This window comes from Melanotaenia boesemani, chromosome 10 (genome assembly GCF_017639745.1).
Source record: "Melanotaenia boesemani isolate fMelBoe1 chromosome 10, fMelBoe1.pri, whole genome shotgun sequence".
Lineage (NCBI taxonomy): Eukaryota > Metazoa > Chordata > Actinopteri > Atheriniformes > Melanotaeniidae > Melanotaenia > Melanotaenia boesemani.
Window position 1 is genome coordinate 29,375,614 of NC_055691.1, and position 26,959 is coordinate 29,402,572.

Genomic DNA, 26,959 nt, shown 5'->3' on the forward strand with positions numbered 1-26,959 from the left:
ACCATCTGGAGTCAGTCCAGGTCAAACAGTGTGCATCAAACTATACATGATGGAGTGATTGTAAGTCAAAAGCATGGCAGTGTTTCTGTTGAATATGTATCTGCATCAGTCAATGAGGGTTCCTGTTTATGCAACAGTGTTCTTTTCATGTTTATTCATACACTGATTAACTCTGCTGTGTGTCTAATTAACATTTTGTATGAGGCTACATCTCAGTAAGTTAGGTGTATGTTAGAAAAGCACAGGTTTTAATTTAAATGAATGGCTAAGTGTGGGAAGATCTCGTCAGCCAGGGTGAACCATATGAGGATGTTTGGTAAAACAAACAACTTAAAGTGAAAAAAACGAAGGAAAAAATAAACAAAGGATGAGAGTGCAATAGGAGGACAGATGGTGTGGTCAGCATGGAGCAGGTAAGTGCGTGGGCAGGACTTTGCACCCCGCTGCTATTCTGATTGGACAGCAATGTCCTTGCCTAAGGCTTGTGACCTGGTTCAGTATCAATAATACACACATAGCTTGGAACATTGTGAATGACTAATGAGTAAAAAGTTTAATAGGCTGACCAGATCTATTTTTGATACCATTAATTGCTCCTGAGGACCATTGGGTGTGAACCATAAACCCCTTATCCCTCACACACTTTCTCTTCAGATGTCCTCAAATGCACTCACTATGGAGTTTAGTAAAGGGCATGGAAACATATTGTCAGTAAACAAGAAATTATTTGAAATTGTAATATTTATAGGCTACATATTCATCTAATTGCATTTGCCTATTTTTCAGCAGCATCTGTGATTCCTTTCCAAGAAAAAGCTTCCAGCTGTCTGGAAGAAGGTGCCTGTCTTCAAATAATTTGAGATAATTTCACTAAAACCATTTCTACACTGGTCAAAAAGCCTATTAACACTTGTTAATATCTGGCTTTTGAGTGCAATGGTAAAGTGTTTGATCTGTATTTAGTGCCACATCAAATGATCCTGGGGTAGTTGTAGGTTTACACACTTTTTTTGGTCTAAGAATTGTGAATAAAGTCAGAATTCTTTAAACCTTTAAAGCTTGTTCAATCCTTAAAATTAGACATAATCCCCTACTATCAAAGCAATTTAATATAAAACACAGACAGTTGTGTATATTTTCCAACTGTTGCTCAAAGTTTAGACACTAAACACAAAACAAGCCCAAAAGTGTATTTTGGTGTTTAATGTTATTTTTTAATTAATGTTATTTAATATGTATTTTTTTGTTTAAAATAAATTAAAATTTACAAAACATTAATGTTAAGAAAGGATCTAGATGCTTAAGGTTGTTTTTTGAATCTGTGTGCATGAAATCAGTGTTAGCATGGCATTATCCTCCATCAAATAGGAAAAAAAACAGATGGGGAGAGAAATTTCACATTTCTACTTTGTTTTAATATAGTTTGTGGGGGCTTAAGGAGTGAAGAAAACAATACAATACACACTGATGTGAACTTGTCTGCACAGTAAAGTTATGTTTCAAAGTACACTTATAAAGTACAAGTATAAACTGTAAATAGTCAGGAAGCACTGAAAGTGGTAGTGAGCATTAACTGCTAGAGCTATACATAAAAAGATAAAGAAGCATTATGTGCATCTGCTACTTATTTAAAAAGAATCTGTATATTGTGTTTTGTAAGTCTGTATGAGTAGGTAAACAACAGGTAAGAAAAAAAAACGTTTTACTATGTGTGCCTTGGATATTGGGACAGCTGGTTGCTGAATACTCAAAGGATGCAGTTTATCAGACTTGTGGGAGGCAATTACTTCCACTGTGTTTCACAAAGAAAAATACACAGGAGGATGTCCACATTAATTCACACAAGTGTACACCACATGCACTTCATGATGCAGACAACAATGGGGGGCTGCTATTGCTTGCACATTAACAGAAATACACACACACACGGTCCTCTTAATGCAACTACCAGGCAGAGATAAAATCTAATTAATTCTCCCCAAGCTCACTGTGGGAAACTGACAAAGATATTTAGGCCACTTCCAACACTTACAATGGAGTCAATTATTCAAACTTATTTGTGGGAAATACAGGAAAACAGTATTTCTTTAAAAATCAAGAATGAAAATTTGCAGAATAAACAGACAGTTTCCTCAATATTTTCACTAAAGGCATAATTTGATCAAATGACGTGTAAGAGCTGAAAAAATACACTTAACACCTGTTGCTTGGTAACAGATGCATGCATGTCAATTTCAGGATTAAGAATAGCAAAAAAAAAAAAAAAAAAAAGTAAAGTTTTGAATAAACTTTTTCATATACATAATCTTGTAACTTTTGGCCTTTGCTTGTTGTTACAGAGAAAAAGAAAAGCACAAGAGAAACATGCCTTCAGAGAATGGGTTCAGCTGAAAGGCTTTACAGTTGTGTAGCTGTGTTCAGTGTGCCTGCTTAAGTGAAAGGCTGAGTTGTTTGTGTTCCCAGTAAAAGATGGTTTCTGAGCCAGTATAAAGGCAGACCTAAGGCAACCCATTTAAACTTAATATATAAGTGTGTATTAGTGTATTTTGTCCCTTTAGCTTGTCCAGGTATCCTCCATTGCCCACAACAGCGTTAATATTCTGCACACACAGGGTGCGGCCAAACCCCATTAATCATGTTTGTGAATGTCTAATCTCAACATTACTTGCACTGGTTTCATTTTCATGGCTGTCTGCAAGATTTATAATGGCGTTTGGAGAGGGTACATGTGGTGTGTGTGTGCACGCACAAGAGATGTAATACACTGTTACGGAGGTATGCTCTCAAGTGTGCCACCTTGTTGAGGAGAAGAATGTGCCAAACCTGCTGTTAATGCCTTTTGTATGGGGGTGTGGGGGTGCAGCATGTTGACACACATACAGTATCTCCTCTATGTTGTGGTGTTTATCTATTAAACACAAATATACCAATATGTGAGTTTGAGAATGTTCACTTGTGTGAGTCTGTGACCTGGTAACACTGGCATGTGTCCCTATTTGTTACCATGATGAGAATAAGTGGTCTTTCGAGGATGTCCAACCCAAAAATGAGATCAGATTACATCCATGAAGGCAAAGAGCAGAAACAAACACAGGTGTGAGTAAGGGAAATTGTAAGAAGAGAGGATGCAAGAGAGTATAGAAAGGGTCCATCTATTGATGAAGTGTATCAAAAGGATCATCAAACATATACCCAAACACACACACCATGACCAAACAGATACATGCATATGTGCACAAAATCCAATAATCCTGGAAGCATCTTTTTCCTTTAAAGCCATTACTGACAAAAACATACAGTCAAACATACACCAAGAAACCAAGTGCACGCTAGCGTTGGGGTCCGCTAATTGTCAGCGAGTGCTGAAGGACCAACAGATCTTATTACTTAGGATTCACAGTCTGCTTGGAGAGCTGAATGTGGATGATCCTTCTAAATGGTGGATAGCAGGGCTGTTTGTCTGGACGAAGACTCTCTAGAGACATTGATTGCAGACAAACAGACCAATAGACTGACAATCACAGACTGAAGACTGGGGGTTTTTCCAAGTAGGTTTTAAAACTGAAACGTGGCCATTTGAAACATTTATTTCAGACACTGAAACTAAATTTCACCTTCTTGTCTTTTGTTGTACATGAGAGTTACATGTGCATGTGTCTGTGCAAATGTATATGACAAACAAAAAGAGGGATTGAGAACCATTTAAGTCTTTCTAACAATCCAAATGATTTCAAGTAGATTTTTATGTTTTTGTTAATTTAATTACACCACAGTTAACACTGCAACACATTTAAAGCTTTGAAAAAGCAGTCGGACTGTAATTCACTTGCGGCCCTATATCTGTGGCAGCAGAATGGCCAACAATTGTTTACAGTTGTCACAAATTTGTCATTTGTTATTTAAGTAAGAAAGAAACATTAAATTTACCTTCACGTTCATCATATTCACCATTAAAGTCAGCGTATTCTTCAGCATCCTCACTGGTTTGGGTGTCAGCTATAAGGTATTTAAATATGTATTTATACACAGTATAACTGATACAAACGCAATGCTGCAATTGAAGAAGTAAACTCACACAGCTTAAACCTAAATGACTGTATAGACTAGCTACAGTTTCTAACACACACTACCACAACATTCACTACTGTATGTTATTGCCACAGCAAGGTTTACACATATTTCTGCTATTTTGTAAAGCAATATTATCAGGGCATAATACAGAGTTAAAAGTATTTTGGTATCTGCCCGCTGCCAGATGACTGTAACCTGTTACAAAAACAATAAATAATTGAGAAAGACCCTTCAGTCTTCCTCAAATAAGGCTAAGTACACTTTAACAGCAAAATAGATCAATCCCCAAAAATTTCCATCACATTTCCACACAGTTTACAGTTTATATTATGCAGTGGGCAAGAAACCAACTAACACTCACAATATCAAGGTTATGATGCTAAGATGGAAAAGCTAATTTAACGACATGACAAAGTCCAGAAGAAGTAAGGCTAACTGTTGCTACAAAGATCTACTGTATTTACCATCTGAGTCCAGAAACGCATCTGTCACTTCAAATGAAGCTAGAAAAACAGGACATCATTATTAACGTACAATTCTTATGTGGTCAAAACCTTATTATCAAAATTTATTAATAACCTGAAGAATCATACATGACTGAAAATACACAACAGCCTACTAGTAACAACTACTATATGACTCCCAGTAAAAAATAATGCGGTTTTCATCAATGATTCCCTCTACAGCAAAACAGGATTCTATGCCTAAACTGGCCATTTGGTCTCTTTACAAGGTGAGGTAATGAAACTTGAGCAGATACTGATCTACATCACAGACACTCACAAACGGACACGTTGTGTAGTCAGATTTACCCAATCTGATCTCTTCATAAGGATGCTCCTCTGGTATAGCTGGTGATTAATAAGGTTGTACAGACATTACCAGGAAAACAGATTAGTCACTGAGTGGCTCTGTGTTTAGGGGTTTGGGGTTGGGGGCTAATTATCTAAATATAACTGAATCATCAACATGTTTGCATCAGAAACAGTATCGCAGTTAGCTCCTTTCTTTACCTTCACATTTGCAAAATCATATAAACATCTGACTATTTGACAATCATTAGTGTAAAGATATTCTTAATGTACAAGAAAAACAAACAGGAAATAAAAGATAAAATATAATTTCCATATTGTGATGGAGCCCTGTTAACAACAATTTCATTTACAAATGTAAAAACACATGGGTCATTCATTTCTAAGAAAGAGTGTCTCTGTGCACCAGGATACCTGGTCCTTCTCTTTTTGGGGCAATTTAAAATAAAATAAACTGAAACAATTTTGTTTATGAAAACAAATGTTTTACATAGTATCTGAACTGCCAAGGCTTTGGGGTTCTTAACAACCAGTTGACATGCATGATGTTTAGTTCATTTCATATCTGATGACTGCAGAGGTGTAGTTAATGCAGTAGAGTAATGGTTATGATGGTCAGTGTTGCATAACAGAGCCAGATGGTTTACTTGGCTGGGCCATGGTGCTGGCAGCCATGACACTGAAAGCTTGTTTCCTGCATGGCCAACATGAGAGAATGGCAAAACACTGAGCATTCCTATTAGTGACTGGGTTATGTACAGTGACAGCAGATTCACTCTGTAGATGGAGGCATACTTGGGTGCTGTTGAGCCATCACATTTAAAATAACAATCGTGTCAGCGGTATGCATTAAAATTCCAGACAATGCTGTATTATTCTGTTTTCTTCTATAGAAACAAAACATACAAGTTGTTCAGTTTGCTTATCAAATGGGTTTGTAGTTTTTTTTTTTGTAAATGACAGCAGTATTTCTATGTAATAGACACAATTCTGTGAAAAAGAGTCACAAAGAATACAGGAGGAGGTGTCCTGATAAATGTTTGTCAGAGAAGGAGGAAGAGAGAAAATGTAATGGTGTAAATTAGAGGAGCTTTACCAGTGTTCATGTGTAAAAAGAAAGACTGAACAGAAAAGAAAACATTAGATATCAAAACCTATATTTTTCATAACTGTTGGTCATAAATAAGAATCTTGGTGGCACTTATAGTATATCTTAACATGTGCACTACAAACATTTGTGATGCAATCACTTAATAATAACTACAAAATCAATCAAAACTGTTCACTGTGAGCATCCAAGCTGGATACCTTGGTAGGGGTGCCACTGCTAAATCTCCAACAAACTAAATGAGTAAAAAAAACTAAAATGGTGCAAAGATCACAATAATTGCACATCAGCCTAAAAAACCACCCTTTATGCTTTGTGCTTGTTTAGGACAGATTAACGGAGGATGCTTGATTCCAGTTGTGAAACACAGACGGTCCTGTGATGGTTTGGGAAGCTTTGCCATGCAGTTCTTTTGGTCCTTGATTACACTGCATGGTAATAAGTATTAGTCAATTTTGATGACCAGCTGTGTCCCAAAAAAGGTTATCATTTTTTCTGGATGATAACAAGCTGATTCACATACCTAAAATAATCAAAAGCTGGCCCACAGAGCACAACAGTGATGTAGAACAGACAGCCACAATAATAAAACATTTTAACATGACTGAACATTTTCTGTTGTCTTATGGAGCAGTGAGTAAGTAACAACTTTCTCTGGTTATCATCTGTGAAAGAGCTGGAACTAATTTCTCCCAGACACTGTCCAAAACTAATGACTTTTTTCCTCAACGTATTGAAGCAGTTATTACTGCCAAAGCAAGATCAACTCATTATTAAAGTATACAATTTTGATTTATTCACATGTTTCAATTATTATCTCCAACCTGTATAAATGATTGTGGGTGTTCATTTGGTATTTTATACAAAAGCCAAATTCAAATTCCAAACTGATCCTTAATCTATACTTCCTGTCCCTCTATAGATCTGAAAAGAACATAAGAGGTCTCAGCATGAGTGCAGCCCTCCTCTCTCACTCTCTCTGGCCTTTCTAAGGACATGAGGGAACTGTTTCCATTAAGCTAATGTGGGTTTGATCCATGGTGATGCATGTGAAGTGGCAGGATGAAGGGTTTCGGGTCAATGAGGAACAGAGTATCTGTGGACAGGTGATAAGAGGTAAGAGGAGGAAGAAAATCAGTTGTGTGTTTGGGGAGGAAGAACTCTAACAGAGAAGGAAGAACACATTATACGTATGCATACCAGCAACTAAAAGCACAGGGGGACCTGTTTGAATTTGCAAGTCCTCTCCTTGCAAAAATTCAAGATTTGGAGTGAGAGTGTGCACATCTCTTAAGTAGATTCAAACAGGGTCAATAACTGTTTTACTATAGATGTAAGGTTGACACACTCAGGTGTGTGGGAGAGACACGGGGGTGAGAGGAATATTATGGAGTTTACCTTCTACGTCATTACAGTCATAGTCTTGAGTGAAGCATGGATGGAGACAAAAGCACATACAAACACATGAAAGCAAAGCCAAGGCAAAGAGCAGAAAACAGCACATTTAAAAAGTCAATGGAATGATAATTCACAATGTCAAGCTCCAACATCGCCTGGAATGACTTTCAGGCTGAGAAATTGCATAACTGCTTTGCAGTCAACAGCATAGTGAAGTAATGGTATGCTTGCATTTGAGACAGATGAGAACATAGGAAGGTTTGCATTTTCAAAGTCTGCAACAAACCCTACTTATATAAGCAACATGTTGTCATGGACTTCCCATGAGCTCCTAAACATTACTTAGGATGAAGGACAATTGCTGACACGCCATGGAATACATGAAATTAACAGCAGCAATGTCAAGTTACTGCAATAGTAGGCAAGTGAGGTAAATAATATAAAAACAAAATAACATCAGAAATGACAGCACACAACCTACCTTTGACCCGTTCTCCACGGTTTAGTTGGATCTCTCCGTCCCCCTGTGGCGTATAGGGCTTGACCACAATGAACGTACGTCCTGGGACAGCACTGTAGAGTTTCCGTTTGGGCCCACGGGGGCCTGTCAGTGCTGGGGGGGTGTGATGAGGTGGGCTTGGATCTCGCTGCACTGAGCCGGGGCTGTAAACAAACACATATGTTACTGTGGTGATTCCAGGGAGCTGGTAACTGAAGCCCGTGGTCACCGACATGGTCGTCAGTGGGACAGCAACCTGGTGACACCCCCTGGTTGTTATGGTAGCCAAGGAGGGATTCATAGACAAACCCAAGTACCTGCCAATCAACAGTCAGTGTTCCACAGGAAAGTCATGAGAGGACAGTATACTCCTCCCAACCACTCGCTTCCTCTGCTCCTCCTCTTATTCTCCCTGTTTCTTCCTCAAGAGCAAAGGCAGTATCCTTTCTCTCTTTTACCCTATCCCTCTATCTTTCTCCTTTTCCTTGCATCCTAATCGAGGTAGGAGAAGAAATATGTATCGGTAAGAGAAACGGCACTATTTCCTTGTCTCTGTACGTCTGTCAGGTCCGTCTGGAAGCCCCCTTTAGTTAAACACATCCTGAGTTTGGGCTCCAGCAGAAGTCCCCTCCAGAGAGGGACAGAAATCCCCTGTACGTCCCCGTTCCAGATGCTCCAGGCTGTGCTACAGCTCTTGCCTTGTCCTTGGGTCCTGGTTCTCCTGCTGTGGAGGAGAGAGGTTAGGTCTGCTCCCCAACTCCTGCTCCCTCTCCCGGGAGTCCCACCGCGTCTTCCTCTCCTCTCCCCTCCACCCCTCACACATACACTTACACACACTCACACACACTCTAGCAATGCTGCTGCTGCTGCTGTGCTCCGTGGCTCCCCTCCCCTTTGACGGCTCGCTCACACTCACACGCCACAAACCCTCTATGTGCATTCTAGCTGTGCGCACATGCACAAACACAGACAGCCCCCTCCACTCCTGCTAACATTGCACCTTCACTAGCATGGCATACGCCACAACCAGCATGTCGCTAACACATCGCTGCCACACATGCACACTAGTCCCAGAGCACGATTGATCTCCTTCTGCCTGTCTGCCTAAGAGTGTGCATGCGCCATGGCTCCCTGAGGCAGGCTGAGTGAGCATATGTGTGTCTGCGTGTGTGCTCGTGTGCAATAGGGTGGAGGTGGAGGTTGGAGGGTGTCCGGAATGCCTTAAAACCCCTCCCTCTATCGCTCTCATTTCCATTTCAGCCTCTCATCCCTCTCCTTCTCTACATTTCTCCACACTGCATCTTTATTCTCTCTCTTTCCTTCTCTCTCTCTAGCGATGAATTTTAATACAGCAGCGGCAGAGCTCCGCCTAGTTTTCATTCATCACCTCTGTGCTGTGTACGTTGCATTCAGCATCATTCTGCCCCATGTGTTGTCCAAACTCACTCTCAAAAGTCTTTTATTAACCTACACAAAACCCAAAAAATGCTTGTATAGTTATGATATAAATGTATTTAATAACAGCAGATGCTTGTGGTAACTTGATTAGAGAATTTATTTTATGTTTGTGTTGTTTAGTATCTGTAACTGGTGACTTGATTATGTTCTTAAATAACACATTGACACTATTTGCTGTATAGCTCACCTGGCCAACTGAAAATCAATAAACTTTGGCATTATTGTCTATCTATCACTCAGTCACTTCCATTCTCTCAAGGTACATTCCATCACTGACTTTTTAAGCTTCATTATTATATTCACCTGATTTCAGCCTCCTGTGCCCTTTCCCCATTTTTCCTAATACTTCTGTCTTCCCCTTTACTAAGCCTTTCGTTTCCCTCTCCACCCTGATCTCTATTACTTTTTTGCTCTCCTTATTCCTCTCAGATCCCTCACTCCTCCCATCGAAACAATGGCTTTCCAATTACCATAGGGACTGAGGGTCCAGGATGGCTACTGCATGTTAATGTCTGAGCCCCAGCACAGAACATCAGCAGTGCACATGCCAGACCAGCGGAGTCATTGGAGAAGCTAGAAGATGGGGCAACACTCATTGGCCTGATCACTAGCTATACCTTTGCAACACTAGATTGGATGTTCTTTTGCCCACAGAACTGCTTAAGATTCGTTTTGGCATGTGTTCATCAAGGGAAGAATTATAGAGATTTTGGTCAATCTCCACAGGACAACATTGCATAGCTGCTGCCAAATCATGGGAAGAACCTACATGATGTGATTCTCCCATTCAAATCACATTCCAAAGTTGGTCTATCACATTGAGATCTGAGGCCTCATTTATCAAACTGGGCGTAGCAAAGCAAACTAAAGGTGGTGTACACAGGGGAACAGGGAAATGCGGAACAAAAAAACTTTCAGATTTATAAAAGTGTGCACACACATGTCCCACGCCTGTTTCCGTTCATAAATCAGAATCAGCTCTAAAGTGGGCGAACATAAAGGAGTGCCTTGCCACGCCCTTGGGGTGGTAATAAAAAGTCAGGTGAATGCCTATATTCATCATATTATTTCCATGATGGCACGGTGTGCGCATTACCAGTGTCAGAAAGGCAGAGGAGGGCAGCAGGTGGCAGATGCTGTCAACGCCGTGTCAGAAGGCAACATACACTAGAGGCATCGAATGGTTTGGCTGGATATCTCATTGGTAGCCCTACCAACTTTGGGAGACCAAAGTTCCAATCCCACAGAGGTGAATAGTTTTGGAGAACAGTACTGATGCCGGTAATTTAGTTATTTGTTTTAATTTCTAAAATAAATATGTACAGATACATCTGAGATTGGTAGCAGTTTATTTAATGTTAAATAATGTTTTTTTCTAGTTGCTCCAGATGGGTGGGCGATGCAGAGACACAATCACTGATATTAACGAGGCGGCCAAGGAGTTGTGGGAAATAAAGGCCGTCTGGACAGAAATTAGGACGACAATAAAAAAGCATTGTGTAAGAATAAATAAAAGGAAATCCACCTCTTGTGTGTTTCATCAGCGTTGCATCACTTCTAGATGCTCCAGCCTCCAGTCTAAATCCTGCTCTGCTGGGATGAATAACCAAAGCTTACTTTTGCCATTTTCTTTTACTGAATGCTACATGCTGGCAGCAGGCTGTCCACCTTATTTAGCTGAATGTATTTTATAACATGTAAGTTTTGTTTCACAATGACAGAACATATTTTAGTGGTTGAGGTTCTTTTAATATCATCTCCCTTTTTCTTGAACCCCCCCCAAGCGTGCGCTCTTAAAGTTGGATTTATGGTCACACAGCATCTGTGTCTGCGTAACCGCCATAGGCTCGGCATAGTAGTGATGTGCCAAGCGTGAAAGAGCCAGCTCTAAGAGCCGATGTTTGGTAGTGAATCAGAAGAGCCGAATCCCATGGAGTGGGAGCTGGCTTCCAGTTTTTTTTTTCCTTTTGCAGTGTGCTTAGCTCTCAGTGCTCAGCCCGAGCTCTGCCCATGGCACTGCTGGATCAACTATCCAAGGTGAGGCATCTTATTTTTCTGAATACCAACCTACACTGAGGACATTAATGCTGGCTTCTCATAAAAAAGATGAACATAAAAGGGTCTTCAAAACACAATTCATTCATTTTTGACAAGTTAATGTAAATTATAGGGCTAAAAAAAACGCTAAATTAAGAGCCGTTCGGGAGCCAAAAGAGCCAGCTCTTCTTCTGGGAGCCGAGCCAAAAGAGCCGGCTCTTTGAAAAGAGCCGAATATCCCATCACTACGGCGTAGCTCCGCAGAGGCTCAACGCACACCTCTTCCAGACCTGACATGCACCCCTGCTTCGCAGACGGTTACGCAGAGGTACTCCATTGTGATTGGTCAGTTTGGGATCACGCGTTGCCGGATATCTGAATCTTCTTGCTGAATTTGTTTGGTAACCACTGTTTTTAAAACAATAATCAGTGGATCAAGTTGATGAGAGGCTGATCAAATTATTTCTTCGTTATCTTCCACAAGCTAATAAAGATAATGAACCATACTGGACGCCATTGTTGTTTTAAAACAGAAAATACCTACCAAACTGAAGTTAACCATCAAAAGAACTCCACCCTGGTGAGTTTACCGGCCGATACCACCCCTGCTGCCGCCTTCAGATTAGGAGGAGAAACAGCAACACGACATCAAAACAACGCGCACCCCCTACGCTTGAGTGCGAAAGCAAACTCACCAGTGTCAGCTACACTGTGGCCGACCGCACGCAGACGCCGCGCGAGCATAAATCCGGCTTTAGGGGAATTAATATCGAATGTGCCTCTTTATTTATTTCTGCAAACAGCTTTAATATCTAACATTTGGTGTGACAGGAAATAGTGGATTGTGCACAAATTGTCTCACATTTCACATCATTTTCTTGATCTAATTCTGTACCGCTGGTGTTGCCATTTCCCCTTTTTCTAGATTTTGTCCGTACACCTGGGTCAGAGTTGCTGTGGAGGAAGGAACCTTTTTCCATCAACTTTGTTTTTTATAAATCCCAAAAGTTGACTATGATTGGCATATCCTGGTTTTTGTTCCTATGCCAGCTTGACAAATGAGGCCCCCGGTGACTGAGGAGAACATTTAAACATACTGACCAAAATGAGTTTTGTGACAAGGTGCATTATTATTTTAAAAGTCAGCCACAGTATGCCAGTAGCCTGTGGGGGTTTTTCAGCTAAAGCAGTTCTTGTGCTGGTTCAAAGCCAGAACCTAAATTAGATTAAATTATTGTTTAAACGACCAAAGCATCAGTTTCACCCATGAAAACTGGTGCTACAAAAGCATGTTTAAAAATCCAGCCATGTGTCTGTGTAATTTTTCTCAGATTTCATGTTTCATTGTCACTAGGTGCAGTTGTGGTAACTTCCCAATGCTCCACACTAAGCAGCATTCACAACTGTCATTTTCAGCTAAATTTTTAAACAATGTTTGGACCTGCATTTGCAACCATTGTTCAAATTTCACCAGATGGTGTTTATAGATCTTGGTAGAAACAGCGTCTTTCAACCCGTGTCTTTCATAAATACTAGTCAGACTTTAGAAAAGAAGATCAGCACTACAAGAGTGCTCTCACACAACTGTCATTCAAAACAGCGTTTCTGAACTGGATTGGTGATACTAGGACATATGTTTGCAGCGAAAACGAGGCAAATCTGTTGTCTACAGAAATTCAGAATACTAGCAATCATAGAGGGCAATTAGAGGTCCGTTGGAAGAGACATTTACAGTGACATAATGATAGCACTGTTTCATACACAGCTGAATGTTACATCTAATTTCCAAACTGTATCATATAAATGTCACAGCAGAAATCATGACTGGAAAAATTTAGCTTGAACAGATCAATCTCCTATTGTTAAAATCTGATTGGCTTGTACACATAGCTCATGTTTAAATGCACATCGATAATATGATCATTTTCAGATTTCTATAATTACCAGATTATTCGGCTGATCAAGCAAACAGCATTATCTGATATGCTTGAACAGATAACTGCAGATATCTGATGATGAACTACTGAATTTAACACACCTAGATTTCTCCAACATGCCTCACCTCCTTAATTTTAATGTCTTATGTGAAAATGACAGAAGCAATACAGTCGCAATATGAGTTCAACACTAAAGAAATACATGATGGTGTGCAGTAAGTTAAATACTAACAAAGTAAAGCATTCACACACAGTCTATTTTGCAGGTTTATTAGCTCTCCCATTAGCACAGCTTATCTGATCAACACATTTGATCAGATTATTACCATTATCTGATCAATTCCAGTTTTGATGGTCATGTAAACAGGCTCACTGTAGCCTGATTTTAGTAAGGGTGGTGACCTGTGTGCTATTTTATTGCTGTGACCCATGTGCTTTCAGGTTAAAAATACCCTTCTGTTCAATGAGTGATTATTTGAGAAGGTTCCATCTCTCTATGTTTGAGCCAGTCTAGCCATGCATCTCCAGCCATCAACAATTTGGCCTGTTGCATGGTGATTGTTGATGATGGCGTAGTTAGAGTCGCTGGTTTGAATCTTGGCTCAGTTGTGAGTGGAGCTGGTTTCTGCTCTCTTCATGGCTTCATTGACTAAAACTGCACATTTTGGACACAAATACTGAATATGATTTTAATGACCATAGATGAGATAATGACATACACTACTGGTGCGAGGATTAGTATTCCATCCATCCATCCATTATCTTGACCGCTTATTCCATTTCGGGTCGCGGGAGGATTAGTATTATGTTCCAAAAATATGTTGTTTTTATTGTAGCTTAGATTATAGCTTAGATTTTTTTTACCAGCCTTTTCCACAAAGGGAGCTGAGACCTTAATTTTCTGTGTGTATTACCCTTACACTATACAGCAGACTCCAGACGCTGGTGAAAAATCTGTAACCAAGCTCACTGGAAAGCTTCATTAAATCCCGTTTAAAATGAGACCAAATTAAGGCATACAGTGGACTCTTATAGTGACCAGAGAGTTTAAGAAAACTAATAAAAGCATTTTCTTTCATAATCTTGTCTTTGTGCATATATTTTTCTCTTTTCTTTCCTTTCTGTGTGCCTCATAAGAGAGCTTCAACAAGCTAAAGATACACAAAAGAAAGAAACACTAGAAAGAAACACAAGCATACACACTAAATTACCAAAGCTCTAATGTTTCCAAGGTAACTGTAATGATAGCAACTGTCAATAAAAGGAAAGAAACAGGTACTAAAACCACTAATAATGCAAAAATATACAACTGAATCAGCACAATAGTTTTCTATTTATTTTCAAATAATTTTCCTTGACAATAAGTTATTTGCAAAAAGTGACAAAATGTCACCAACCTGCATCATTTAAACACATGTAAGAAAGGTTGTTTGCCACCAAATAGATGCCTAATTAGGATTAAAGAGCCCACCAAAATACATGCTAACATGTTAACAACATGATGGATGATAATGCCATAATGATGACTTTAACGGCCACAGTTTGCTGTCTTTTTTTTTTATGAGTCGCCTGCATACATCTAAAGATGCACCTGCAAATGCCACTTTGCCATTTTCACAGATACCATCAAACTAAGCTGCTTCAGTGAAACATTTTCTCACATGACTGCTTTGCCTCTGCATTTTCCTCAAATAGCCCCTCTCTCTAAGGTGAGATGCACTCATTACAAACACAATCATAATCAGCATCACACTTTGCATCCTAATGATCATCACTTTGTCCTTGCCTTTCTGCACATGAGTGAATCTATGTCCTTTTGTTCGTTCTTACCTGGGATGGGAGTGTTCATCGCTATTAAGGAGAAACTAGAATGTGGAGTTTACTGATAGGATAAAACATGAACAAATCTGTACTACAGAAAAAGCAAAAACCACACATGAATTTGAGACTGGGGAGGAGCTTAGTTAAAGAAACCACTTAGGTCCTCCTGTAAAGATTTATTCATTTATTCACACTAAAATATTTGCTTTTCACTTTTTGTTGTAAATATTTAATAATATATACATTCAAATATACCAGTATAAGTTATTAAATAAAGCATTTTAATGAGGGCTTATTCAATTTTTGCACCTGGTTAAACATTCACAGTCAAAGTGCCATGAAAAAGGTCTAGAGGCTACTATTTACAGCACTCCAAAAAGTCTTTTGCAATTCTGATATTGTGCATGTTGATATCAAGATGATGGTAAACGTTTTAATTCTTTGTGCAGCCATTTTTGCAACTGTGCTTTGATGACCAGATTACTGTCTTTTAGTATGGATAACATGTGAATTCCTGGTATTAATGTTCAGTTGCTGGGCAAATATTTGTAGATAGTTAAAAAGCCATCTGAAGTGTATTCAGCTGCAAGTACTTTATTGGTCTCTGGCAATACCTTTACCGAGTTCCTGTGGGTATGAAAATATTGAGCATAAGCCTTTCTCTGAGATTTATTCTGCAGTAAACCCAGGAGAGCAAAAGAGATTAACAGCTCTTATCAATGCAACACCTGCAGAGCAGATGTTAGACTGGACTGTCATAATCAAAGTTTATCATCACATTTAAGCTACAAGTTACAGACATGAGTTCTGCAAAATGACTAAAAAATGACTGGGGGTGAAATTTCTTAACTTCACACGTGTCTGGTCACTTCTTCAGGCACAAGATGAAGGACAATGATATTCAGAAAATGCTTGGAGTAAAATACATCCAGCAAGATAAGACCATGAGTCAGGCACAGAAGAGATTACATATCAAATGTGGCCTTGGAGCACTATGGAGCTCCTTTAGGAAGAATTGGAGGCTGTGGCTGACAAAAAAAAAAAAAAAAAAAAGAGAGATACATCAAGACTACCACAGCAACTGAACAGCTAGTATGACTAATACCATGATGAGTGGCAGAAGATGCAGGGGAATGGTGAAGGTACTAGATGTAGGTGTCTGTCTTTTACTGTTGCTTGGTAACATATGTGCTAAGTTTGTTTGTGCTAAGTTTAAAAATTATTTTTATGCCGATTTATATGAGTGTGTCCAGGTCAGTCTAAATAGTTTTAAACTGAGAAATAGTATAAAAAACACAAAAAAGAAAAAATTGTGTCAGATTGTGTCTCCTGTGTGACAATTTTCTGTTATTTCTCTGCCGTAATCCCCCCCTCCCCACCCCAACACAATTCTTCTCCTCTACGTGTTCTCTGCATCTTTGTAGTGTAAAGATGCTACAAATAATCTTCATACCAACAGCCACTAGTGGGACAAATGCATAAAATGCAGCAGTGGGGGTTCAAAAAGGACAGTAACAAAATACACACATTATGTTTGTGTTAAGAAGTAATAAATACGGCAATGATAGTTGGCTGAAAATGTTTATTTTATGTTCACCCTTTATGTTAAAGAATGAGCTGAAATTCTGATGACACTGTCAAGATAAAGTCCTCCTTACAACTAATTATAGCACTGACAACACATCAATGAATATGGCCAAATAGCATATTAAGACACTGGCAAATGTGCTTGTCTCTTTTAAAATTCTGTAGTATTATTATTATTTATTTTTATTGTTATAATGCAAATTTCGTACTGAAGGCAGGCCAAGCTATGAACCCCTGGCAGCACTGAACACATTAAAAGAGGAGGAGGAAGAGATGGCAAGTTCCACAGGAACTTGCTGGAGTCTGCTGTTGGGCGGGCTGTTGACCAGCCAAGCTAATTTCACACTCCCCTGGCACCTGTAATGCCCCTAGAGCAACTTTTGGCATAAATAGAAGGTCATAGAAAAACTGAGAGAGAAATATTACAGAAAAAATATTCAAGGACAGCATCAGTCTCACTGGGGTGTAGGTCCTGGCCATGGAGACCAGCTGCTCATTTTGGAGTTCTCAGACATTCTCCTCACTGTGATGTATAGTGTAAGGGCGATACACACAGAGAATTAAGGTCTCAGCTCCCTGTGTGGAAAAGGCCATTTAGGCCAAGACACAGCAGACACAATAAATCCACTATTCTTCATTTTCTTCTCACCTTAATCTTCTTCTCTCTTTTCACTCGCTACAATCAACCTTGCAATGAATGAACAGGCTGACAGAACAAAGGAGATACATTTCTGTTAGTGAATGTTGCCCATGTCAGTGCAGCACTAAATACAGTAGAAAAATAAATCCTTCAGCTCTTATAATTGTGGGACAAACCATATTTGGTAAAGAGTAATGTAACAACAATAACGTTTATTAACTTAATTCAGTTAATTAGGTTTAGTACCGTGTACTGTGAATGTTTTTTTATGTCATAAAGCAGACTGTAAATAAAAGATCGTTGTGGTCTTTTGAGTCTGATAAGTGAAGCCAATTTTGGATGTAACTTGAACTTCCATTCTCTTTAATGACCAGTAGGGGGCACCTCCACCCTAAAAAAGTGTGCAGTCTTTTGAACGCATGAATACTGAAGAATGTCTGAAGAATTAATGAGTTTTCCATATCAGCCCCCTCTATGCATTTACTTCAAAGCAGCAGATTCCCAGCTGGAAACTTTGAGGTGTGGTACCTCAGTGGGCTGCACAGTAAGCAGGACATGGTGTGAAAGGTGTGTGAAGATATGTAAGTGTTGTGTTTACAGCATGTTAAGAATGGTGGATGAAGCTCTACACCTCCATAATGATGATGGCTTCTGTTTTGCTATTAATTTTGAATATATTTTGCTCATAGCAACGACTATACTGACAAGCAGTTGGAAAGAAAGATATTATCAAGGTTCACTCTCTAGCCTTAAATACTCTTAATGTATTACTTACTATTTTCAAATATGGCCTTGCTCCATCAATTATTAAAACTGTTAGGTAACTGGTAGGTAATCTCTGCAAATGTTTGGACATTTGTGTTCTTATATGTTTCCATATGATGTTTAGAAAGTTTCAGGGCAACAGAACATGTGTGAAAACAGTTCAAAAACATTTTCATATGATTTTATTACCACCAACCAATTCCTGTGATCCTCTATGATCCAAAGCCAGTCTATTTTAAGAGGAGGAGTTTCTTTCTGTTGATAAGATGTAATTGTATGACCATGAATTGTATCCTTGTGTTTCTCAGTAAAGGAATCACCAATAAAAACAGCTAAATCTGCTGGAATCTAAACTAAATCTAATGGACTAATGAGTGATGTTATTGTGGCTGTACAATCTATGAACTTAGAAATAAATATTGGCTGGTTTAAAGCCGGAAACAATGAAAACAGAAGTGATATATACATGTGTGCAAGTGTTTTCCATGGAGATATAGAGGGCAAAAGTAGGTGCATGTGTGAGAGTCTTTGATGGATGGTGTCGAGTGACAAGAGAGTTGGAGCAGAGAGGAGTACATCCGAAGCTGTATCTGTAATGCAATTCCTCCGTCAGACATCAGACTGTTTCACACAAACACACTTAAAGCCACACACAGTGTGTGTCATCAGGCAATCATATTAGCTGTGTTCTGTACGTAGGTGATCGTGTGCTGGCATATGATGACAATAAAGAGCTTAACAAACCGAGTGTCCATAAAGCAGCTTAATCTTGTGCTTCGAGATGTGATCAGAGCCTGGGTTTACTGTGCAGTTTGTCTAATGGTTCGGTGTACAAGGGAGGAGATTTGTTCCAGCATTGACTGACAAGCTGTTTTGAACTGAGCAGCTTGTCCAATAGCATTACTCATAGCTCTGATTTCAGAATGTATTTACTGTCTCCCAGTCACTCTCTCTCACAGATTGGGAGACCTCAATTAGTCCCAATGGTGATCGTTATTAGCCTCTTACCATCTGTCTAACTCCAAGCTGTGCAAACACATATAAACATGTGTAGTGTGCCATATATGTACATATGTACAAATACAAATGCAAACTTTCAGAATGTATCATGTGACCTTGGTTGTCCAAACCAGAGAACTAGTACAGCTGAAAAGAGCTTGTTACATCAACAGGGATGCTGTTTACTCATGTCATACATGATGTCTCTGATTATGCCCCTCCTGTACTCTGACAGCTACACTACATGCAACTGTAACAGCCCTAGGACATATTAGTGTTACAGTCTTTCAGTACAAATCTGACGTTGACTAATCAACATAAATTTTCAAGTTTAAGTGCACTGGCTGATTTCAGGTCATGTTTATTCCTAGAGATGGGAGCAGATGGAATAACATGAATAACATGCAGCGCTGCCTGATGATTAAAAAGTGATTAAGAAACATCACACAGGGCTTTAAGGTTTTTGAAATATGGTTAAAATATTAAAGTAGGAAGATAATCAAAGGCTAGATGATCTATTTAGAGTGAATAGCTGCACTCTAAAGCCTGGTACACACATAACGATTTTTTTAATCTTGTGAGATTTTTTATCTGGTCGAGACCTCACATGTGAAGATAAAAAAAAATCAGTTATGCTCGTACTGTGTGTGGTGTGCTCTGAAAATGTAATCACGGAACAACACACACATGACGATGCTGTCCTGTAACTCAAATACAATCTAGTCCTCCGAGCCGTACAAACGTTGAAACGTAGAAGAAGAACCATAGCAACAACTGGAAAAAAACATAGAAGAAGAAACATAGTAACAATCGAAAAACACAACACACAGCATGGAAGGGGATATATAGGACAAGAATGATGGCGGTATTGGGACTATTGTTAACAGAAAAAGCCAGAACTGAAAAAATAACAGACTGGAGACGACGTGAACATGGACTTTGTTTACTTCCTCGCAGAAATCTCACGATGATCAGGCGTTTGCCATCCAAGGTCGGGAGGAGGCAAAATCGGGACAAATACTTCCAAATATCCTTATGTGTGTACCAGGCTTAAGAAAAGTCTGTAAAAATCGGGCCAAATGTAACATAAAAATGTGAAAGAATTTCCGTTTTAAGTTTTTATAGCAGTTTTTCCCCTATGTTGTAATTTGCACATTACATCTTAGGAACAAAAACCTCGGTAAAATGTAAAACCTGCAAATGACAGATGCCATCACAGGATACCAGATACCAGGATACTGGATACCAGACTATATCAACTTTTAATAGTGATTTTCAGTTCATATTTTCTATCAAAAGTGTCTCAATACTTAACCAATTAAGTTGTCTCTGATTTAACACTGTACAATGCAAATATAGCAAAGATACCTAAACATGATATGTTTCTGTCAGAGTTGGAGGTCTTCTTAAAACTCAACATATCTGTGTTCGGAAGTTTGTCATCTGACACTAATTTTCTACTCTCAAAGTTCAGCAATTAAATTTGACATATCTTTAGTATTCTAATGACACACTTTTCTCCAGATTCACAGATCCACAGAACCAAGTGTGCAAACACAGCAAAATGTTTATTCACATTGAGCAAGAATTTAACCGTTTGTGATTATAAGTTATATGCTTTACGACCTGTCTTATGTTTACATTTAGACAATATTGTTGGGATGTTCTGGTCTGTTTGGATGAGTGTGAAAGACGCTTCAGGGTGAGACACCTACCACCACCTCTAGCATCAATCTTTGTGTTGCACCGGGGTTACAAATGATGCTGGATATGAGCTTAGTAACTGCTCTTAAATAAGCTTAATGCAATCACTTGATGCCTATGGAAGCAAATCATTTAATCTGGTTTAACTATTCTTGGTATCGTTCTCTGAATGCAACTGGGGATATACTGTAGAAGTTCGTTTTTTGGATTAACAGGAGTGTCCGTGCAGTTAACGGGAAAAAGTATTAGTAATTTTCTGCAAGTACATAAAACTGTTTTTCTACACACACTTTCTCAGAATGTGGAAAATAATGACAACCATGGCGAAGTTAATCTTACAGACCTGAGTCTCCCTCGAGGTCCATGTCCATAAGGGTAACCGTGACTGTGTGACCGTCTGGGGACCGGTTTGTCCTCTTCGTGCATGTGATGTAGAGAAGGTGAGCGGGAATGGGAGGATCTGGAGCTGCCAGTGCTCTGGAGACTGCTGTCAGGGATCTCTCCATGACGACTCTGACATAAAGCGAAAGATGTGAAGAGCCTCACATGCATGTATGAATCATAAGAACTGTTTTTGACTAAACCATAAACATAATGCAGCAGTTATGTTATTCTTGTTTTCAGACCTAATTCATGATTTCAAGGAAGAATGTGCACACATGTTGAAAATTTCACACCTTTCCAAATTTTCTTACTTCTCCAAGGCTGCTTTGCTGTTGCCCAAAAGCTGGAAGGCTGCGCAGTGAGGGGACAGGGGAGTGACCCTGACGGCCACGGCCTTGTCGAGGGGGGTGACTGTGGATGTGATCGTGGTCACCGTTCAAGTTGTTGTCACTCGCAGAGCGTAGCAACGATCGTGGTGAGGGCAGGGGGCCAGTTGTCACGCGTCTACGATTGGTATAGGAGGGGGTCTCCCTGAAAGGCACTGGGGAATAAAGAGAGACAGGCTTATCTATGGATTCAGGATTCAGAATCAACAGATTAATATATATATATATATATATATATATATATATATATATGATATTTCATTCATTTTTTATTTATGGAAATGCTTTTTTATGTCAGTAGATTAAGATTTGTCATGAACATATGAAGAAAACCTTTAATAATGTGTGTTTGAAAATGTTTGTTAGCTATTATTAAGCTGAACACATTACATGGTATTCCTTTGATCTTGTTACATGGGATCAAGTAGTATTTTTATAGTGGGTAATTACAACCTCTTCACACCAGATGGCAGAGCTTTCACAGAGAAACACACTTATCAATAATCCCACGAACCTCTCTCCAGACCTTACGTTTCAATATCTTTTATTCAATTTCTCTACTTCTTGATTTAAACTATAATAATTTCCCCAAGTTTCTTCACCATTCAAGTCCAGACTAATGTATTTCCAGCTCTACTTCCTTTTCAAAGCTGTAATACACTGATGACTGCTTTTTTATGACAACTGCTGTCAACTTACCAACATCGGATGCTTTGTGGACCTTAATGATTTCTGCCAGATCAAAGTTTCCAGCGATAATTGCCACCTGATAGGTACAAAAACAGGAAAAGAAGGTAATGGGAGAATATTTAAGTGACACAAATGACAACTATAACCAAAGAATCAGTTTTTGTTATTTATTGTCACCCTTTTTTAAGATATTTAGCAGGTGTAAATCTTTGCTATGACAGACATTTTTAATTTGTGTGGTTGATACTGTTTCAGACACAAAATAAGTTTATTACTGACATCACTGACAACTCTGTAATGTGAACAAATGATGCACACTAACATGCAACAGTTGCTGGTCACCAAAAGTACCTGAAAAGCAGTTTGGCTGTTGTAGTTCTTTATTTCTTTATTGGCCCCCCGGAACAGAAGAACTCGTGCACAGCTATCCTGAGTGACAAAGATTCATGTGTCAGCATAAAGCCCCTGTTTGGGTCAGTGAAGATAGAATTTCATGTCACAAAAGAGAAAAAGCACTGAAGCATCAAACCAACTCATTGTGTTAGCAAGTGCAGATCCTAATGGTCTTATCACTGAAAGGTAAGAAACAAAAATGCTCTAAGTGACATAAAAATAAAATAAAATAAAATATTTGAAAGCTAAAAAGAGAAGGGAAGGAAATAAAAGGTCCAGGTCACTCTGAAAGGGGGAGTAAACGACTAGAAATACATATTTTAGGGAACTAGGTAGCTTAGCTGGATGAACAGGCAAACCATGTAGAGAGGGGTATTAGTCCTTGTTGCAGTAAGCCCAGAAGAAAGACAAGTCCTGACCCTTGGCCCTTTGCTCCATGTTATGTAAAACCCTTCTCTGCCCACTTTCGTGTCCTCTAAACCAGTGGTTCCTGAACCATTTTCCTTGGGGACCCCCTTCATGCAATTACTAAAAAGCCACGGACTCCTGCCCCATCTTGTGCTGAAACCACACTTGGTTTTATGCTTTCAAAATTGAGATTCTCACCATAAATAATATATTCTGGCTAAGTCTGTTCTTCAATGAAGTCAAAGTTAAATTACTTTTTTTTGTCTTAAAATAATGTGTAGGCATACGACACATTGTACCATATTTTAACTACAATGGCTCTGAATGTCCAGATCCTCGGGGACCACCTGTGCTCTTTAGGGGAATAGCACAAGTTGGGAACCCCACTGCTCCAAACTGTAAATAAAGCTCAATAGAGCTCATACAATATAAAAGAAAAAAATTAAATTTGCAACTTGGATAGGGTTTTAAAAAAATCAAATATAAAGTGAAGTATCATAATTTGTGGGTTGTGCAATTTGGAAGTTAAAGCCTAGAGCAACATCACAAGCAACCTCTTTGATCCACTGTGAAAGAAACAGACTTACAGGACTGTTAAAAATGAATCTGACAGAGAAGCCTGCATAAAAAGTAGTAGTACAGCATTTTTTCCTGTGAAATCCCTTCGGCTAAACAGGGACTTTTGAATTTGAACCAAAGACAGATATGTGAGGTGCTACTACAAATTACAACATATACACCTTTACTTGAATCTCTGCTGACTTGCCACTACCTTATGAAAGAAAAAGCCAATGGTAAAGGATAAATATAGGTGTGAATCCTCACAAAGATGCAATTCCATCTCAAGCTTATCTACAGAGACATTGATGCACTGGTATAACAGAATGCATTGAGTTTACAGTGCTGATCTGCAACCCAAGCACAAACTGATCAAGCTAGAAAAAAAATGAGATGAACAGAAACAACAATGAAATAGAGAATACCAAGATATGGTATCTTAACATTGTAACTGGAACCAGCCTATCATTTATCTTTACCCTGTCATAATGCTTTAACTTCAAACTAAGTATTAACTACTATTCCATGAAAGCACAGCAGGTTTTCACAGCGTAATTATGTGTAAACAGATTTATGTCTACACATTGTACAAACCTAAGTACAGATACAAAAACCAAGTATAACTTTTTTTTTTTTTTTTACAGTTTTTACAATTATGCAACTTTTTTAGAATCAAATGATGAGTTTGAGTTTACATTGCCGTGCAAATCTTAGCTCATGTAATCATGCCCTAGTTTCTACAGAAGTGGATCTTTTGGGACCTGCTACAGTAGTTGTGATTAATCTGCTCGACTATGGCAGTCCGGCCTCTTTCAACGCCCTCACAAGCGTTCACATTAATGACATGACAAACGGCAACGATATTATTCATGAAACACTTGCATGCGCGCACACACACACACACACACATACACACACAGAAAAAAGAGTTCCTATGTATGACTTTGTGATACAATGCAGATGCCCTTCACAAAGTGCTGCTTCTGTTTTCAAGGCACAAGACAAGAATTGATTTTGGAAAATTTTATCCAACTAAGATTCAAAAGAATATTTAAATTTCTTATGAGACCAGAAAACTCGCTGAGCTGTGACCATGACTGATAAAAGTGACAGTTAAGGAATACTGATGTAATCAACAGGACACTAGCACAGCTAGCCGTTACAACTAATATTCAACTTATCCAAGTACAAAGAACTGTAATCATAGTCTGCCTTTTCTAAATGAACCTCACTGTCCAGTTCACACTTCCCAATGTATTGGACTTTTGAACGCAAGTATATTCAAAATGAATGGGTAGGCAAGTATTTCTTGAAGTGAGTATTTTCTGTTTGTCAACTACAGTATCTTTACAACTGATCCAAGAGAGTTAAATAAAGATATTATACTTATTAGCTTTGCACACTGCCAATTAGATCTGAAATTCATCTTGATTGGAACTACATACTGTATTCTGTGGTATGTTGGTCATTTCAATAGCTTGTTTTATGTGTAAATGAGCACAACCCCTCTGGCAAAAAAAGCACAATTGTAAATTGAGACACAGGGTTGTGTATCCATGTGCTCACGGTTGACGGTCGATATGTAATTTAACACAGAGAGCAGGAGTAATTGGAATAGCCTCTTTCTACAATCAACAGCGTGACACTTGAATCACACATTCAGGAGCCTGCATGCAAGTTTAACTGAACATGTGGTCCAGTAAGTGACATCTGCAGCTTTACTCATCAGGCTGGGAATGTGTGACGTATGTCACAACCCATTTTTTAAATAAATGAAGCATATGAAGCATGAGTAACACATTTGAAAAGGTCTGGTTCTAAACAGATAAACCCTAACCAGAAATAAATAAATTCCTAAGTCTGTTAAATTAAATTATTTTATGCAATTTCTTGCACTAGACTACATGCACACACACACACACACACACACACACACACACACACACACACACACACACACACACACACACACACACACACACACACACACACACTTTTCAGTTAAAAATAGCCAAAATGACATAATATTTTTTCAGAGCAATTTACACTGTAAATGAGGAGAATCACGGTTTAACCATTAAAGAGAAAACACACAGGAGACATGATTCAGGTAAAGTATAAAGTATAACAAAGGAACCTTGGTTGAAGTACATTATCGTTTCTAGAATATAAATATAATTTACCTTCTCTCTATTAAAACTACATTTTTTTCTCAGACATGTTTGACAGTTTTTTAACACAGTAATGAAAGATAAAATTAGTCTAAAATTGTTTAACAATTCATCTTAAAGATGAGTTAAAAAGTAGACAAAAATGACCTTTGTTGTGACTTGAGAAGTAGAAACTGGGGTGTAATTAATTTATTGCATGAATCTCCACAAACTAATACAATAACGACAACAGTACAGCATATCCAGCATGCATGTATATTTTCATGTAATAAGATAATCTAATTTCTTTAGGTCCTCTGATGCACAGGTTTTATTATCCTGCAATCAAAATGTGTTTGCAGTTAGGGGAGCTGTTCAAAAAATATTTTATCTTACAGTATGGCTTAGTTCTGAGCTCTCATCTAGTAGAGCTGCAGCAAAGAAACCCCAGAGTACAAAACACAGCAGCATCAATGATGAACATGACACTGATTAAGTCAAATGCAGGCTGAAAAAGGGGAGCTAGGCTGGAATTGGGTTGCAAAGCTGCTTGTAGGGGGGCAGCAAAGACTGGCAAGTACAGGCAGCTGAACACAGAGTTCTCTGGGCAATTGAATGCATAAAAGGGGAACAGCTGATGTGGGCTGGCTTTGAGATCAACTGATGCAATGAACTGGATAAGTCAGAGTTTGGATATTTCCAAAGTTTGAACTCTTGAAAGTGTGCAGTTTATTGTCTATTATAATTTTCACTGTCATAAAATAGAAAGGCATGCAAACACAATTGTGGAACCAATGACAGTGTGGGCCATCTGTCTTCCCTAAAAGGCTCCCTATAGGAATTCACCTAGAAAACCAGTGTGTTCTTCACCATGGTTTGTTATTTGTGATTACTTTGGAGAGATTGGGATGCATACAGTAGTAAGTTCAGTTAGGTTATTCACACTAACGACGCAGGTCAGTCGTGTGAAACAAATGTGACAGATGGTGTCTCTCACTGCCATGTTTATACATATGAGGATCCTAACGTGATAAGAAAGCAGTAGCTTTGGCATCTCTCGTGAATGTGGAGCATATTTTACACTACACTGTGGCTGACATCTAAACCACTTACGAGAAAACATTAAAACTAGAACACTTTGAATTAGAGCTTGG

General features: G+C 38.8%; 1 protein-coding gene across 2 annotated transcripts in view; it reads right to left on the reverse strand.

The window, feature by feature from the left end:
- Window positions 1-26,959, reverse strand: part of shank3a (SH3 and multiple ankyrin repeat domains 3a) — a 197,664-nt gene that overhangs the window by 50,159 nt on the left and 120,546 nt on the right. Inside the window, exons 9-13 of one of the 2 annotated variants that reach the window (XM_041998109.1) lie at window positions 22,648-22,725; window positions 22,306-22,372; window positions 21,532-21,761; window positions 21,180-21,349; window positions 7,871-8,052 (exon numbers count right to left, since the gene is read on the reverse strand). In XM_041998109.1, coding sequence (XP_041854043.1) covers window positions 7,871-8,052; window positions 21,180-21,349; window positions 21,532-21,761; window positions 22,306-22,372; window positions 22,648-22,725 — 727 coding nt within the window. Of the gene's footprint in view, window positions 1-7,870; window positions 8,053-21,179; window positions 21,350-21,513; window positions 21,762-22,305; window positions 22,373-22,647; window positions 22,726-26,959 lie in introns of both variants that reach the window. The other variant, XM_041998108.1, reaches the window with a different exon arrangement.